This window comes from Moschus berezovskii, chromosome 7, assembly GCF_049115385.1.
Source record: "Moschus berezovskii isolate FMDL1 chromosome 7, NW_MosBer_1.0, whole genome shotgun sequence".
NCBI lineage: Eukaryota > Metazoa > Chordata > Mammalia > Artiodactyla > Moschidae > Moschus > Moschus berezovskii.
The window spans coordinates 108,999,214-109,015,655 of record NC_142466.1 but is presented as its reverse complement, the minus strand read 5'-3'; the positions used below and the strand labels follow the sequence as shown (position 1 = coordinate 109,015,655).

At 39.9% G+C, this 16,442-nt stretch overlaps 1 protein-coding gene and 1 pseudogene across 6 annotated transcripts in view; both read left to right on the top strand.

Moving 5' to 3' along the window:
• Positions 1–8,659: 8,659 nt before the first annotated feature.
• PTBP3 (polypyrimidine tract binding protein 3) overlaps positions 8,660–16,442 on the top strand; it is a 92,328-nt gene continuing 84,545 nt past the window's right edge. For 2 of the 4 annotated variants that reach the window (XM_055427590.2, XM_055427589.2), the window contains exons 1-2: positions 8,668–8,801; positions 11,704–11,737. In XM_055427590.2, coding sequence (XP_055283565.1) covers positions 8,794–8,801; positions 11,704–11,737 — 42 coding nt within the window. In that variant the 5' untranslated portion in view covers positions 8,668–8,793. Of the gene's footprint in view, positions 8,802–11,703; positions 11,738–16,442 lie in introns of all 4 variants that reach the window. The other 2 variants (XM_055427591.2, XM_055427593.2) reach the window with 2 other exon arrangements.
• The window catches only part of LOC148777501 (immunoglobulin-binding protein 1 pseudogene), a 33,595-nt pseudogene continuing 25,899 nt past the window's right edge, over positions 8,747–16,442 (top strand). Inside the window, exon 1 of one of the 2 annotated variants that reach the window (XR_016037909.1) lies at positions 8,747–8,801. The product of XR_016037909.1 is annotated as an immunoglobulin-binding protein 1 pseudogene, transcript variant X1 (transcript). Of the gene's footprint in view, positions 8,802–11,714; positions 11,738–16,442 lie in introns of those variants that run through there. The other variant, XR_016037910.1, reaches the window with a different exon arrangement.

Sequence of the window (16,442 nt, the reverse complement as noted above, 5' to 3'; positions counted from 1 at the left end):
CAGCTTGTGCTTCTTCCAGCCCAGCGTTCCTCATGATGTACTCTGCATATAAGTTAAATAAGCAAGGTGACACTATACAGCCTTGACATACTCCTTTTCCTATTTGGAACCAGTCTGTTGTTCCATGTCCAGTTCTGACTGTTGCTTCCTGACCTGCATACAGGTTTCTCAAGAGGCAGGTCAGGTGGTCTGGTATTCCCCTCTCTTTCAGAATGTTCCACAGTTTATTGTGATCCACATAGTCAAAGGCTTTGGCATAGTCAATGAAGCAGAAATGTCTCCTTCAGTTCAGTTCAGTTCAGTTCAGTCGCTCAGTCGTATCCGACTCTCCGCGACCCCATGAATCACAGCACGCCAGGCCTCCCTGTCCATCACCAACTCCCGGAGTACATTCAAACTCATGTCCACAGAGTCGGTGATGCCATCCAGCCATCTCATTCTCCGTCGTCCCCTTCTCCTCCCGCCCCCAACCTTTCCCAGCATCAGAGTCTTTTCCAGTGAGTCAACTCGTCGCATGAGGTGGCCAAAGTATTGGAGTTTCAGCTTTAGCATCAGTCCCTCCAATGAACATCCAGGATTGATCTCCTTTAGAATGGACTGGTTGGATCTCCTTGCAGTATAAGGGACTCTCAAGAGTCTTCTCCAGCACCACAGTTCAAAAGCATCGATTCTTCGGCGATCAGCTTTCTTCACAGTCCAACTCTCACATCCATACATGACCACGGGAAAAACCATAGCCTTGACTAGACGGACCTTGGTTGGCAAAGTAATGTCTCTGCTTTTTAATATACTATCAAGGTTGGTCATAACTTTCCTTCCAAGGAGCAAGCGTCTTTTAATTTCATGGCTGCAATCAGCATCCGCAGTGATTTTGGAGCCCAAAAAAATAAAGTCTGACACTGTTTCCACTGTTTTTCCATCTATTTCCCATGAAGTGATGGGACCAGATGCCATGATCTTTGTTTTCTGAATGTTGAGCTTCAAGCCAAACTTTTCACTCTCCTCTTTCACTTTCATCAAGAGGCTTTTGAGTTCCTCTTCACTTTCTGCCATAAGGGTAGTGTCATCTGCATATCTGAGGTTATTGATATTTCTCCCAGCAATCTTGATTCCAGCTTGTGCTTCTTCCAGCCCAGCGTTCCTCATGATGTACTCTGCATATAAGTTAAATAAGCAAGGTGACAATATACAGCCTTGACGTACACCTTTTCCTATTTGGAACCAGTCTGTTGTTCCATGTCCGGTTCTAACTGTTGCTTCCTGACCTGCATACAGGTTTCTCAAGAGGCCCCCCAATTTGTCATATTTTGTCAGTCTTTCCTTGTCCTTCAGGGTGTTGACAGTCTTGAAGAGTCTGTCAACTCTTCAAGAAAAAATATTTTTTTTAATTGAAATTTGAGTTTCTCTGATGTCTTCCTGGGGTTAGACTGAGTTATGCATTTTGGACTGGGATATGATAGCAGCAATGTAACCTTGCCAGTGCAGTCTATTAGTTTATCAGGAGTTCACGTCAACATGTCACATTACTGCTAATTTTAACTTTGACTGCTTAGCTGAGATGGTGTCTGCTGGATTTCTTCATTGTAAAATTATTATTTTTCTCCATAATCAATAAATATCTTAGGAGAGATACTTTGAAATTATGCCACTATCCTATTTCTTAAGGTTTGCTCGCTAATTTTAGCATTAATTGGTGGATCTTTCTTGTCTGCAGAAATTATTCTAATAGTGGTTTTCTATTTCCTGTATTCCTTCTATGCTTATTAATTAGAATTCTTCTCTAAGAGCTACCCTTTTCCCCTTATTTGCTTATTCAATTATTTATTTATATCAGTATTGACTCATTATTTTACTTTAAAGGCTATATAATACTACTGTTATTTATTTTGTTGCTCAAACTATTCCCGCTTTGGTCCCTGGGAGATCTTTCAGCTAGACTCCTGTGCCCTTTTGGCAAGTCCTTATCATTTTAAAAGTACTTTAATTTTTAGCAAACTCAAGTTGCTCTAGGCTCATGCATTATTTTTATCTCTGCAGCCCTGGAATCAGTGACTTCTCTGTGGCGTCCTGGTTCCTTTTATTGGGGAATCATATTTAGTAACTAAAATGTGGGTAAAGTTAATGGAGTGTCATTGTCTGGCTCTCTCAGCAGACAAAACTTAGAAATATAAGTATACACAGCAACCATACATACCAACCAATGCCTATACACATATCTATATCTAATTCTGCTATACTGTATCTCTCTCTATATATATACATTGTAAATCAATTATACGTCAATAAAATATATATGTACATGTACAAATATGTAACATAATACCATGAGATGAAAAAAAGAAAAAATCTGACAGTTAAAGAATGAGGAGAAAAATAAAATCATATAATTTTAAAACACAAAAATAGGAATCAAACCACTACTATAGAAATCTGAATTATGGTTGGAGAAAATAGGACTGAGAAGTTGTGCAGAAAGTTAAGGAAAAACAAAAATGACACTAAAGAATAAATATGGAAATGATCAGAGATCCAATAAATAACTAGTTAGCAATGGTAAGGAAGAAGACCGTGAAAGTGAAATTGAAAAGTTGCTCGGTCCTGTCTGACTCTTTGCAACCCCATGGACTATACAGTCCATGGAATTCTCTAGGCCAGAACACTGGAGTGGGTCGCCTTTCCCTTCTCCAGTGGATCTTCCCAACCCAGGAATCGAACCAGGGTCTCCTGCACTGCAGGCAGATTCTTTACCAACTCAGCTATGAGGGAAACCTAATAAATAATGAAATGATCAGAGATCCAATAAATAACTAGTTAGCAATGCTAAGGAAGAAAACAAAGCTTAACATAAATTTAAAGCAAAACTTCAAAATCAAAAGAAAGACTGTCTCTGCAAGGTACAACATGTTTCATGTAAGACAGTCACTGGCTAGTATGCGTGAGGCATCGTTCCAGTTGTTAAGAATACATCCGCAGACAAACACACACAAGTGTTACTACCTTAATGACTTTACGTTTTAGTGGAGGGAGACAAACAATAAATAAAATGAGTAAGTTACATATGCTAGAATAAGGAGAAAAATAAAACGAGGAGGAGAATAAATAACAGGGGTGAGCATGATACCCAGTTTCAAATAAGCGTGGCCAAGAAAGGTCTTACTGGGAAAATTACATGCAAGGAAGGCTATGAAGGATTCTAGAAATGAAGGAGCAAACCATGTCGGGGAGAGCATTCCAGGAAGAGGGAACAACAAGTATAACGGACTCTGAGATGGGAACCTGCCTGGTCCCTACTAGGAACAACCAATCTGATGTTCAAGAAAGAGTTCTAGGCTAGAGAAATAGATTTGGTACTCTTCAGGCTATAGATGATATTTAAAACCCTAAGACTGTATCGAGAGGGAGTATAGGAAAAGAAGGTCAACGACCGAGTCTTGAAATATTTGAAAGCTGTTGTCAGAACCGGGAAAGAAGATGGGAGTGACCACAGAGGAAAAACAACAAAGACACGGTTTCCTGAGAACAAGTGAACAAAACGTAACAAGGAAGAAAGTGAAAGTGAAAGGCACTCAGCTGTGTCTCCCTCTTCGCAACCCCATGGACTGTACTGTCCACAGAATTCTCCAGGCTGCAGTGGATCCCCTTCTCCAGGGGATCTTCCCAACCCAGGGATTGAACCCAGGTTTTCCACATTGCAGGCGGATTCTTTACCAACTGAGCCACCAGGGAAGCCCATCAAGGAAGAGAGAACAGTCAACTACTGCTGATGGTTTGATTTAGATGGGGGCTGAGAACTGCCCATTAGACTGATTCTAGAAAAATCAAAGACTCAAAATAAGACATAGCCTAAATAATTATCTAAAATTCAAAGATGAAGAAAAACTCTTCTAAGGATCAGTCTTTTCCATCATAGTTTTACGATGCTGAAGGAAAGTAGGGCTATAGTTATAGAGTTCCTGGGGACTGACTCAATAGTTCTTCATCTACTGAAGTTTTACCTTAGATAAGTAATAGAATATAGAGAGACTCAGGAAACAACCCAAGATTCCTTCTAAAAAAAAATCTTGAAAATTTATTCTACTAACTGAAAGATGAATAAAAAAACACAACACTGTCAATTATTTCTAAATAAATGTGATTATTTTTTCAAAAAATTTATTTGGGTGCACTGCATCTTCACTGCAGCATGTCAACCCTTAGCTGTCCTCATGGAGGATCTAGTCTCCTTACCAGGGATTGAATGCAGACCCCCTGCATTGGGAACCCAGAGCCTCAGGGTAGAGAGTAGATTGTACCAGTTTTAAGGACAAAAGCTCAGTGCTTAAGGGCAATGATTCTTTAAAAAGGGTAGTGATGATCACTCAAATTGTTCTCTGGCCTTGTCTCAGACTCATGCCTAAATCTCAAGGGACTTTCTCAGAATAAAAATGGAAAGGTCTGTTTTATTAAAAACTCTGAGTGACACTGGGACCTCAGTGATACAGTATGACAAAAGGAAAATTATTCTTGAAAATCCACAGCAACTTTGACATGGGCTGGCAACTGCCACTACAGGACAGGGACTGAAGACAGCAGCTTCAGTGCAAACGCTCAAGTCCTCTGAACTGGTCTTATTAGAAACTTCACGTGGAAACGACTACATCAGGGCCAGGGGTAGGCTCAGGAAAACGGACATCACTCACGATGGCAGAGAGGTCACTGAGCACGTGGGAAACACTTTCAAGTCTCCTCCTCCAACAGTTGGGAAGGACTTTGAAGGAAGGCTCATCATTCAACAGATTGGGCAGAGTCTGTCAGACTCAGTGTATGTCAGCTATTATAACCTAGTCTGACTACCAAGTTGATAGCACCTAAAAAATATGAATTATACACCTACACGTTTTCCTTCAGCCTCTGAAGTTTGTTATTGCATAACTATCGAACAAATAACATGTATTTAAGGGAACACTTGGTAATTTGTTGTTTTATTTTTGAAATAATTATAGATTCACAACAAATTTTAAAAGAAGTACCAAGAGGTCCCAGAAACTCTTCACCCAGTTTCTACCAATGGTAATGTCTTAATAATTGTAACAAAATCAGGAAATTGACATTGGTACAATCCATAAATCTCACTCAGATTTTACTAGTTTTACATGCACTTGTGTGTGTCTGAAGTTCGATGCAATTTTATCATGTGTAGATTTGTACAACCTCACAATCAAGACTTGCACCATCACCACAAACATCCCCCTGCTATACCCCCTTATAGTCACACCCGTCTCCTGCTCTTTCTGTTGTCTCTCTCTGTAATTTTGTCATTTTGAGACTGTTATATAAATGGGATCATACAGTTTGTAGCCTTTTAAGTTTAGCTTTATTTCACTCAGTATAATTTCACATGCTTGTATTTTAGTGTATATATGTTAGCAATTATGATTCTGTACTTGTCAGGGGATAAAATGATATTAAAATGTTTCCCTCCTAGATTCATCAAATGGCTGGTCTTATCTCTGACTTAAATTTTGATCTTTTTATTTTTCTATCTTAAGTATTATTTTTCTATCTTAAGTAATCTTAGCTATAAACATGAATAGGGTAATGTGTGTGCTAAGTTGGTTCAGTCATGTCAGTCTCTGTGACCCCATGGACCACAGCCTGTCAGGCTCCTTTGTCCATGGGATGCTCAAGGCAATAGTACTGGAGAGGACTGCCATGCCCTTCTCCAGGGGATCTTCCTCACCCAGGCATCCAATCCGCGCCTCTTATATATGTCTCCTGCACTGAGAGGCCCTTTCCTTACCACTAGCGCCACCTGGGAGGCCCGAGTAGGGTAATAATGTTGGTTAAATATTAACCACCACTGCATATTGTAATGTTTTAAGGCAAATGTTCAAAGGTTACATTTCGTCCAGATATCATAATGGAGGGGGTAGGAAGTGTCTCATTAGATGAAGGTGTTTCAAGGGAATTTCTTACAATAAAAATTAGAATAAAAACAAAAGAAGGTAAAGTGTTAGAAAATTTAAACTAAATTATTTTAACTGTCGTACTTTTCAAAAGTATAGAGCAATTAACAAATAAAGACTGTGTTATCCTCTTCATCATCAGGAAACCAGTATACAGAACATATAGCTCTTTATGCCAAGGCAGGTCACGTGGGTGATTATCTGATTGTTCCAGAAACTCAGAAACTTGTGCTGATATTATAGGCCACAGCTTTCTAATGCCATACGGATTACAGGAATAGCTAGTATTCTAAAAGTGGTCACAGAAGAACTAAATTCTGTTCTATCTATTGTTTTTGAATCAGAGAAACTCACAAGCCTATGGCGCGCAATCCATGAAAAATCTTTTAAACTTATGACCAAGAGGCAGGGCAGGGGGCAGGGTTTCACTTTGTGTTCTGTCCTGAGTTGTTTTCTTATTGTCTAGGCTTCTGTTGTAAAACTGGATGCAAGTGTTTTAGGAAATGCCATACAGTTCTGTTCATTTCAGTCAGGTACACTTTACACTGGAGACCTTTCAGAGTGATTGTTGGTACTACGGACAGTGAGCGTGAGACAGACCTCATGTTTATTTTTTAATACTGAAATTTGTTAGCTATCATAAGGCATTGGCTAAGAGAAATATATCTTTTAAAAGTATAAACTGGTTCAGCTTTTGGGAATCATTTTGTCAATATTTATGAAATCTGAGAATGCTTATGCCTTTTGTCCTGCAATTCTGCTTCTAGGAATCTATTCCTTGATATAATCATATACAAGGAAAGACGCTCATACATATATGATGTTCTTTGCAGTACTGTTAATTATTTTGAATAATTAGAAACAATGTAAATTTCCACTATTTTGGAAAAGGTTAAAATTATAGCACATGAAACTATAAAATAATAGGCAGTATTAAAAAGAATTAAGTAGATGAAAAGTACTGACATGAAAAAAATCTCTAGGATTTCTAAGTGAAAAAAGCAAAAATGGTGAGGGTCTTGGAAGTATGCATGCACAACTGTTAAGTGGCTATCATGGGCAGGGGGTAGCTTGTGAAGAAAAATAATAACTTTTTATATTTAATATTGTTTTGAATTTTCCAAAATGAGCATGTATGTATATTAATACTTGCATGGCTTAAAAAAAATTGGGACAATTTTATCAACAGAATATATCCCCCCAACAACAGTAAGACCTCATCAGCTACTTCTCTTGGTGGTATTTTTAATGCCCATTTGTCAATGTAGCATGGCAATGTTTACAACTGCAACTTCATATTTAGATTTAACATAAGAAACAAAGTATATTTGACCTTTTGAAAAGTGGGATTTAGGTTAGATACAGTATTTTTTAAATGATCTTTCTTAATAAGATACCTGAGCTATTCAAAAATCGTGTTTTGTCAACAAACAAATAATAAACTAAGGGAGGAATGCATGCAACCGTCAGGACTGGAACCTGATTTTCTTGGTCAGCCCTGCAGTGCTTGGCAAATAGTAAGCAACAAATATTGACTGAATGATGGGTGATCGACAGTTTAAATTTTTTCAGTAGCACCCACTTTTAAAAAGCAGAATAGAAGCAAGGATAGATGATGGAGCTTCTAGTTACTGGCTTTTCGAATGAGGCTGAGAAGGAGCTGTCCCCTCTTTCTACTCAGGAAGTGAGGAATTTGGTGGAGGACAGTATTCAGTGGCTCATGTCTTGGCGATCTGTGAATCGAAAAATCATTCAATTTCAGAACCAAACAGAATATGAGGGGAAAAAAAACGAGTTGCCACTAGTTATATGCTTATGATTTTGCTCAGACTAAAAGGAAAGGGTTTCAGTGCGTGTCAAACTGTCGGCAAATCACTCATGTCTAAATTTTCACCTGAAAAACGAGAATAAGCACTCTTTCATGTTTCTGTTGTTTTCTTTTTAAATAGGGAAAATGTGGAAACTTTTATAAAATGCTACCGATATAGTGGCCATTCCATATAGTGCAATGAATGCTTCCTATAAATTCAATGCCAGACTGCGTGTAAAAGCACTCAGACACTAAAGCTGTACATTCTCAAGTTCGGGGTATTCTCATTCACCTCTTTCATTTTCATCGCAACCGCACCTACCGAGCCGGGGCGGGTCACCGGGCGGGCGACCGGCGCTTCCCAGGGCTGCCGGGCCGGGGGAAGACCACAGCCGGCGGCCGGTCTCGGTGCTCGGGGCCGAGCCGACAGCCTCGCCCACCCGGGGCAGTTTCGCGGCGGTTCTGGGGCGCTCGCGGGACACCCCTACCTACTGTCCGGAGTCGGGTCCCCAGCGTTTCTCCCGCCGGTAGAGGGAGGTGTCCAAGCTAGGCAGCCCCGGGGCGGGGGAGCCGGAAGGCCGGCGCAGCCCGAGGGGGCACCGGGCGGCGAGCGGGAAGCACAAGGCGCGCGCTCCCGCGAGCACAGGAGGGCGGGGGGACGGGAGCGCGCGTGGGGCGGGGCGCGCGGGGGGGCGGGGCTCCCGGAGGCGGAGTCTCTAGGGCGGCCGCCGGAAGGGGGCGCCCCGGAGCCGAGCCGGAGGGCGGCGGAGGGCGGGGCCCAGGGAGGGCGTCGACGCGGAGGGGCGGGCTGAGGCGAGGCGGGGACGCGCCCGGGGGGTGGGGAAGGCGGGGGCGCGGCGGTGGCGGGAGCGTCCCTGGTCTCCGCCCCTGGTTCCCACTCTCTCTCCACCTCCGAGCGGCCGGGGCTCCGGAGAGGCGCCGCTTGCCGGTTCCCGGAGCCGCCCTGTGGCCGCGCCTCCGTCCTCCGCTCGCGGTGAGCCCGTCAGTCCCCGCGCTGTGCTCGCCGCCGTCTGGGCCATGGATGGGTAAGTGCTCGGCGGCGCGGCGGTCCCCGGGCCGCGCTCGTCCTCTTCCCGCAGCTCTCGGCCGGACGCGCCGGAGCTGGGAAGCCGGGCGCGGCGCCGGCGGCCGGAGGAGCGGCCCCGGCCGGGCCCGACGGCGGGGCTTCCGGGCTCCTCCGCCGGGGAGCGCCGAGTCGCGGAGAGGCGGCCCGCCGCAGCCTCCCTCTCCCCCTCGGGGCGCCCCCGGCCCCGTCCTGCCGCCGCTGCGCACCCTCGCCCCGGGGAGCGGCGGAAAGCCCGGCGCAGCCCCCGGGAGCCGAGGTCCGCCCTCCGCCCGAGGGCCGGGGGAGCCCGGCCCGGCCTGCCGACACTTCCTCTCAGAAAATGGTGCGCGGCGCTGGGGGAGGCGGAGGCGGTGCTCGGGGCGGGCGTCCTCCCGCTGGGGAGTTGGTGTTTACCGGTGAGGTGGGGCGAGCGCTGGAGCTTCCCCTGGCGGGGAGACGAGTGGCCGCGGAGAGGCGGACGGCGAGGGCACGCGCCGGTCAACGCCTGGGCGGCGACCCGGTCCCGGAGCCGGGCCCCACGCGGTCTCCGGGCTGGTGCTGGGAGCTGCGTGACGATCACGGTGCACCGGGCGTCTGGACTCGGTGAACGGGGACGCGTCCCCTCACCAACCCCACCTCCACCCCAGGGAACTTCGTGAATTCCCTGCGCTGTATGCAAAAAGCAAAAAAAGTGCGATTTTCGGGGCGCTTTGAAACGCTCTCAAAGTGAATGAAGTCTGTGGCCAAAATAAAGATTTAGGATCATCGATGTAAATATTTCTCTGGGGACCCAGGGTCCTGGGGTGCGACCAAACCAATATTTGAATGATTAAGAAAACAACTAGACTAAGATCTTAGTGAATTAGTTGAAGATCCCTAGTATATGTCCGTCAAGGTTAAAAAAAAAATCTTCTCTCAGAGCCTGCAGATCCACTTACTTATTTTCATTATGCATTGAGATTTTGGTTGGCCTGTTACTTGATTTTGATGGCAAGATTTCTGTAAACCTCTTGGTTGTAGAATACATGGAACTTGCTTGTACAGTAAAATCACGTATGTGTTGCCATATAGTTGATTGTTGTCATGCTGTGTAAAGATCTTCCTGTGTAAAGGCATCTTCGAACAATTTTTGCCTTCATTAGATTTCATTTATCCTAGTTTTATAAATTACAAATATATTTCAATGCAGATTGCACACTATTACAGACGTTAGACAAAGTGCAATTTTAGATTTCTCTTATTGTGATGTTCTCTAAAGTATTTTTAAGATTTAATTGAAGCTGTTTTTATTGTTTAATTGAAGCTTTTCTGAGAGCATTGTTAAAAACTCATTTTACATCACCTTTTCTCAACTACACTTTCTATAGGTGCAAAATTTTGCTGTCTTAATTCTTTGAGTATGCCAGTATTTCAGTTGAGGAAGGCTGTGAAAGTAGTATTTCATTATGTGTAGTGAATTGTCTTGACTAGTGGTTTGACGTGAGACGTGGAAGCAGGCTTGCTTTTTGTATTGGAAAGTTTACAGTGTTATAAAGAGGATTCTTGGATTATGCATCTTGGCTGTTAAACTCTTGGGCAACTGTGAAGTGCAAGCTTACTCTTCTGGGTAGTGTTTAAGAAATTAACTTTTTCTTCCCCCAAAATGTGGTTTGAAAGCTAAGAATGAGTTTATTGGTTTAAGTATTTGAGGCAATAAGAAATACCGAAAGGTAAGTTCATTTGGTAGTTCAAGTAGGAGCATGCTCTCTGCATCCGGACAAATACTGTGGTATACCTTATACAATCTAATTTTTTATGCACAGATGTCAGAGATATCACATTTAAATTTAAAGCAAACCAAATTTGAGTTTCCAAAGTGTATAGGAAAAAAATTTTAATCTACATCGTTATTGTTTAAAACAAAATTTGCATCGTTAGACAAATATAAATTTGTTTACTTCTATTAAGTAATGATATAGGTTAACAATATACAGAATTTTATTAGAGCTTTCTTGTAGAAGATATAGAGACAAACTTAATTGAAAACAGTTTCTTTTGGGTTAGAAGAGATGGATTTTTGTTTGGCAGAACTGTATAGGGTTTTTTACATCTTGATGTTAAGGGATATGATTTTTAACTCAGTGAGTTTATGCTTTCAGGAGGCTAATTAAATTTCTATATTTTCCCATAGCCTGAAAAAAGGTCCTTTTTCATTATTTTGGATAGTTAAAAACAACAACAAACCTCCAGTCAACATATCTTTCTAGTTCCACCTCAGATGTCCTTGTGTGTGTGTATGTGTGTATGTTATTTCTTTCTGAGGTAATTTAATCACAAATGTGATGCGGTAGGACTTTTTTAGAAGCAAATCTTTGACAGTTTTGATGTCTTAAGTTTGATGTTTGTAGTTATTTTAGTTCTAAGACTATCTTAGCTATATTTTGGTGAGCCATTTGGGTGGTGGATGCAAATTTTCAAGATATTTTCTATTTCTATAAAATCCACTCACTGGTTTTGTTTCATTTAAAACTGTAAGTATGGTTACTCATGCCAGTGATTTAAGAGAATGAACTTTGGTGATTATAAGGCTTGGCTGGATTTGTTAAATAGAGGTAAATGGATAAACCCATTTTCATTTTATTGAAGCAATTATTTTTCTAAATACTGAAAGAATTTGATTTATTATTTGTTTCTTACATTGCTGTTAAAGCTTTGCTTTTACACTCTGTTGGCTAGACTGTCCCATCACTTTTCTTTGTATTAACTTTTCACAACTTGTCACATTCTTATTTTTATTATTTATTATAACGCTTTTTCTTTTTTCTTTATCTTATTATCTCTGTCTTTTAAAAACTTGTTTCTAACTTTGTTTTCCATTTTCTCTTTTTACTTTTTCCATACAGTGTTGTTACAGATCTTATAGCAGTCGGTTTAAAGGTAGGAATCTTTTAATATCCTTCCATAAGCATTTAAAAATCTTAGTTTTGGCATTTTTTTTCCCAATGGTGAAATAATCTCACCTGTTCATAAAATTACCTGTTTTACTGTATGGTAATAATCTTTTGTTTTTATTTAGCTCCATCATTAGTAGACCTGTAGGTTTTATGTGTGTATAAAGAGTGGTTATAGTATTATCTTGTTTCCATAAAATGTGAACAAAAAGTTTCACTTGAACTGTCAGTGTATTTGTTTGTTTTTGTCTTGTTTTATTTTAACAGTTACATGTAACCTTGGCTCTGATTTATTTTCCTGTCATGGCCTTCCTTTTATCTTCTCTTGGATACATTTATGAGTAATAAAATAAAAATAGCAGCTAAAATTTCTTCAGTTCCTATTATATGCAAGCTGCTTTACATATATCTCACTAATCATTAAAACATTCATTCAAATTAGGTATTAATATTCCCATTTTAAAGATGAAAAAATAGGTTCAGAAAGTTTATGTTTAAGGCATGGTGCCTCAGAGTTCAAACCCATGTCTTTGTGGTTCCAAAATCAGACTTTGTTTTTCCTTTATTTTTACCTCACTGACAGTAATGAGGAGGGTACTGTCTACAAGATGAACGGCAGGAGAGCTGGATAATTAATATTTTACAATAATGATTCTTCTAAGTTATAATTCATTTCAGTTTTATCAAAGTCGTTTCACTTATTGGATTCTGAAATATAAATCAAGTTCGTTAATATGAGACTTTTAAAATATAGATGGAGGTTTTAAGATTTCTTTTAGCAGTCTGGTATTTGATATACCTGAATTGAAAATCTAGTTCTGAAGGCCACTTACTGTTTAGATTATTGTAAAAAATAGAAATAGTTCATGTGTACATTGCATGTATTTTATGTAAAGCTGTTCTTCTGCTTTCTGTCCGTCATCTTTTGCTAACAATTTCAATACTTTTGCATTTGGGCTTATTAGATCTGATGGTGGTTCTCATATTCTTAAAACATCTTAAGATATAAGCATACATATAGTGAACAGCGTTTCAGATTAATAATAGGTTGCTCATGATTAGTGTAATTGGGACCTACTGCTTATACTGTCTTTTGAAGTTGAATGGTGTTAGCTTGCTTTAGCAAACTTTGAATATATCTTATGAGTTGAAAATAAATGGAGAAGCCGCTTTTGGTGGGATATACCTTTTTTTTTGGTAGATACTAGGTCAGTTTCTCACTTGGGAATGAACACTCATAGATTAGAAACTGCAGGATTATATTTTGGATCCCTTTTGGTGTTTCGGTAGGGGCCTATGAAAGAAGGGATATTTAAAGTGAGCATTGCTTTGGTCTTACCAGAAATGTCATTTGTGATTCTAGAGTTCGTCTGGGAAAAATGAATACATGAGACACTTTAAAATTTTGCCACTTGGGAATTGAGGAGTTACGCTTGAAGGACTGTCATGCCTGTTTTGTTGTGGGGGAAATATATATCTTGACGATAAATAAAAGAAAAATTTAAATGTAGGGCTCAAGGGACTAGATTTGAATACACAATTTGGATTTCTGACTACCTGTATTGCAGCAAGCACTTTGGAAAGAAAGATCAAATCCTAGTCTGAAGAAAAGATGAGCTGATTAGTTGATTCACTAGGCAGTACTGGAAATGTCTGTAAAATTATTCATTATATGAAGAACATTCTCATAAGGTGGTTCTGCTTCTTTCTTGGATCCCATCCATGGAAGTTTAGTTACCAAGTAATAGACCAATAAGACTCATATTTCCTCTAAATTTTATAAACCAAAATTAGCTAATTTAAAATAAGTCCTTCAAGAATGTCTGTGACTTTTTTTTGTTTTTAATTTGCTTTCTGAATATGATGACACAGGAAAGAGTTTTAGCCAGTGAAAGAGTGGATTTCAGGTGATGCTCCATCATTTGCTTTCCTGGATGCAGGAAAGTAATATGGATCTTATTTTAGGGACTTGAAAATACCCTTAAATATGAAATCCATTATCTTAGAGAAGGAAAACTTGTTTTTAGAGATTAAGTGACTCACTGGAATGTGTCATGAGGGCAGGAATTTTTGATATTTCCTTCACTACTGTGTTTCCAGTGTCTGGCACATACTAAGCTCTCAGAAATGCTTGATGAATTAGTGGATGCCAGATTCTCACACAGCCAATTAGGTGGCAAACTTATACTGGAACCCAAGCCTTCTAATTTTGCTGGTGTTTCTTCTAATAGGTATATACCATGGTGAAAGAGGATTAAGTTCATTTTTTAGATTGGGATTTTCTTGAAGATGGATAAACATTTTCAGGCAGCTTACATGTGCCATGTTTGAGATTTATTTATACCTAGTTGTGTACCCTGGATGTTCTTTGCAAGGTATCAATTTTTGAAGTGAAGTCGCTCAGTAGTGTCCAACTCTGCGATCCCACGGACTGTAGCCTACCAGGTTCCTCCATCCATGGGATTTTCTAGGCAAGAATACTGGAGTGGGTTGCCATTTCCTTCTCAAGGAGATCTTCCTGACCCAGGGATTGAACCCGGGTTTCCCACATTATAGGCAGACGCTTAACCGTCTGAGCCACCAGGGAAGCTCAGTTTTTGAGCCTTGTCTAAATTAGGCAAGGAAATTAGCTTTTGGTACTTCTCAGAAAATGCTTGTTTTATTTCCATTAGTTATTTAGTATTCTGAAATGCTTTTAAAAACATCAAGAAGGGATTGCGATTCTTAATTTTCAATTCTTTTAAATAAAGAACAAACCAGGTGATTATGAGTGATACTGAACATGTTTCAAAAACTTTATTATACCAGATAAAGCATCACCACTGTGGGTAAAATAGCTTTTTATGTGTGTACCTAAGTATATTTTAAATTTCCAGTTCATACTTTAATTATTACTAGCCAGTTTATCTTAAATATTTCTCTTAGATAATTTTTCAGGATACTATCATAGCTGTTAAATGATTTTCTAAAATGATGATCTTGCATATTAACCATATTAGGGATTTTCTGGTTTGTCTTACTGTTTTAAAATGATTCCATGAGTGTAAAACAAGTTTAGGAAGGATTATAATCGGCTTCTAATAATTATCATTGCCTGTCACCATTATAGGAAAGAACAATGCATCATACTTAATTTTTTTTTAAACTTGACTCTGAATTAGAAATTAAGCTAAATTAATTTTGATGATTGATTTTCTGTTTGCTCCACCAGGAGTTAGCAGACTACATACAGCCTGTGGACCAAATCCAGCTTGACACCTGTTTTTGTAAACAGTTTTAGTGGAACACAGTCCTGCTCATTAGTTTGCATATTGTCTGGATACTTTGATACAATGACAGAGGGGTTATAGCAGCCACCATGTGACAGCAAATTCTAAAAGATTTACTTTCTGACCCTTTGGAGAAAAAAATTCATCTACTACTTGCTGTGCTTGAACTACAGAAAATACTGAAGTCCTTTGCCAGGAATTTTTTTTTTTTTCTTTTAAACTGAGCTATAATTTACATAGAGTGAAATGCCTGGATCTTAAGGGTACAGTGCAGTAAATTTGACAAACTTATCCCCCTGTTTCCTGTTGCCCTTTTCCAGACCTAGTCTAGGCAACTCTTTTGATTTCTATCACCACAGATTAATTTTGCATGTTTTGAACTTCATATAAATGGAATAAAATATTCATGCTGCATGTATACAATATGAACTTCCCTGATGGCCCAGTGGTGAACAGTCCGCCAGCCAATGCAAGAGACTCAGGTTTGATCCCTGGGTTGGGAAGATCCCCTGGAGAAGGAAATGGCAACCCATTCCAGTTTTCTTGCCTAGAAAATGTCATGGACAAAGGAGCCTGGAGGGCAATAGTCCAAGGGGTTGCAGAAGAGTTGGACATGACTTAGTGTTGAAACAGCAATATACAGCATAAGCTCTTTGATGTCTGTCTTTTACTCGGCAAAATGGATTTTTAGATGTATTGATATCTATGTTCTTTGCATCAGTACGTTTTTCTTCTTTCTTATTGAGAGTATTCCATTGTGTGAATATGTCATGATATTTAAAAGTCCATCCTCATGTCGATAGGCATTTAGATTCTTTTCAAATTGGCGCTATTACGAATAAAGCTACTATAAACATTTGTGTATGTCTTTGTGTAGATGTTTGTTTCAGTGTACACCATGCTTCAGAGTAAAATTGGGTGTGTGTGTATTTAACTTGGTTATTTTGCCAAATGTTGCACCACTTTACAGTCTGACCAGCTTTGTATTAGAGTTAGGTTGCCTCACATCCTTGCCAATACTTTACTGTTAGCCATGCTAGTAAGTATAACTAGAATGGCTAGTAGTATCATCTTTTAGTTTTAATTTCCATTGACCTGATGACTGGTAGGAGTGTGTACCCTTTCATGTGCTTGTTAGCCATTCACTTACCTTCTTTTATGAATGTTAACTTTTTTGCCCATTCTTTTAAAGTGGATTTCTTATAGACCACATACAGTTAGGTCTTTTTTTTTTTTTTAACCCACTCTGAACAGTGTCTTTTAATTGTATATGTAGACCATTACCTTTCACACTTCAGGGAATGATTAAGTGGGTTGAATAAGTATCTTGTTAATAAACTGTTTTGTATTCACTGACTTGTTCTTTGTTATTTTTCCCTCTCATTTTTTTTTACTTCTCTGGTTTTAGTTGCACATTTTATG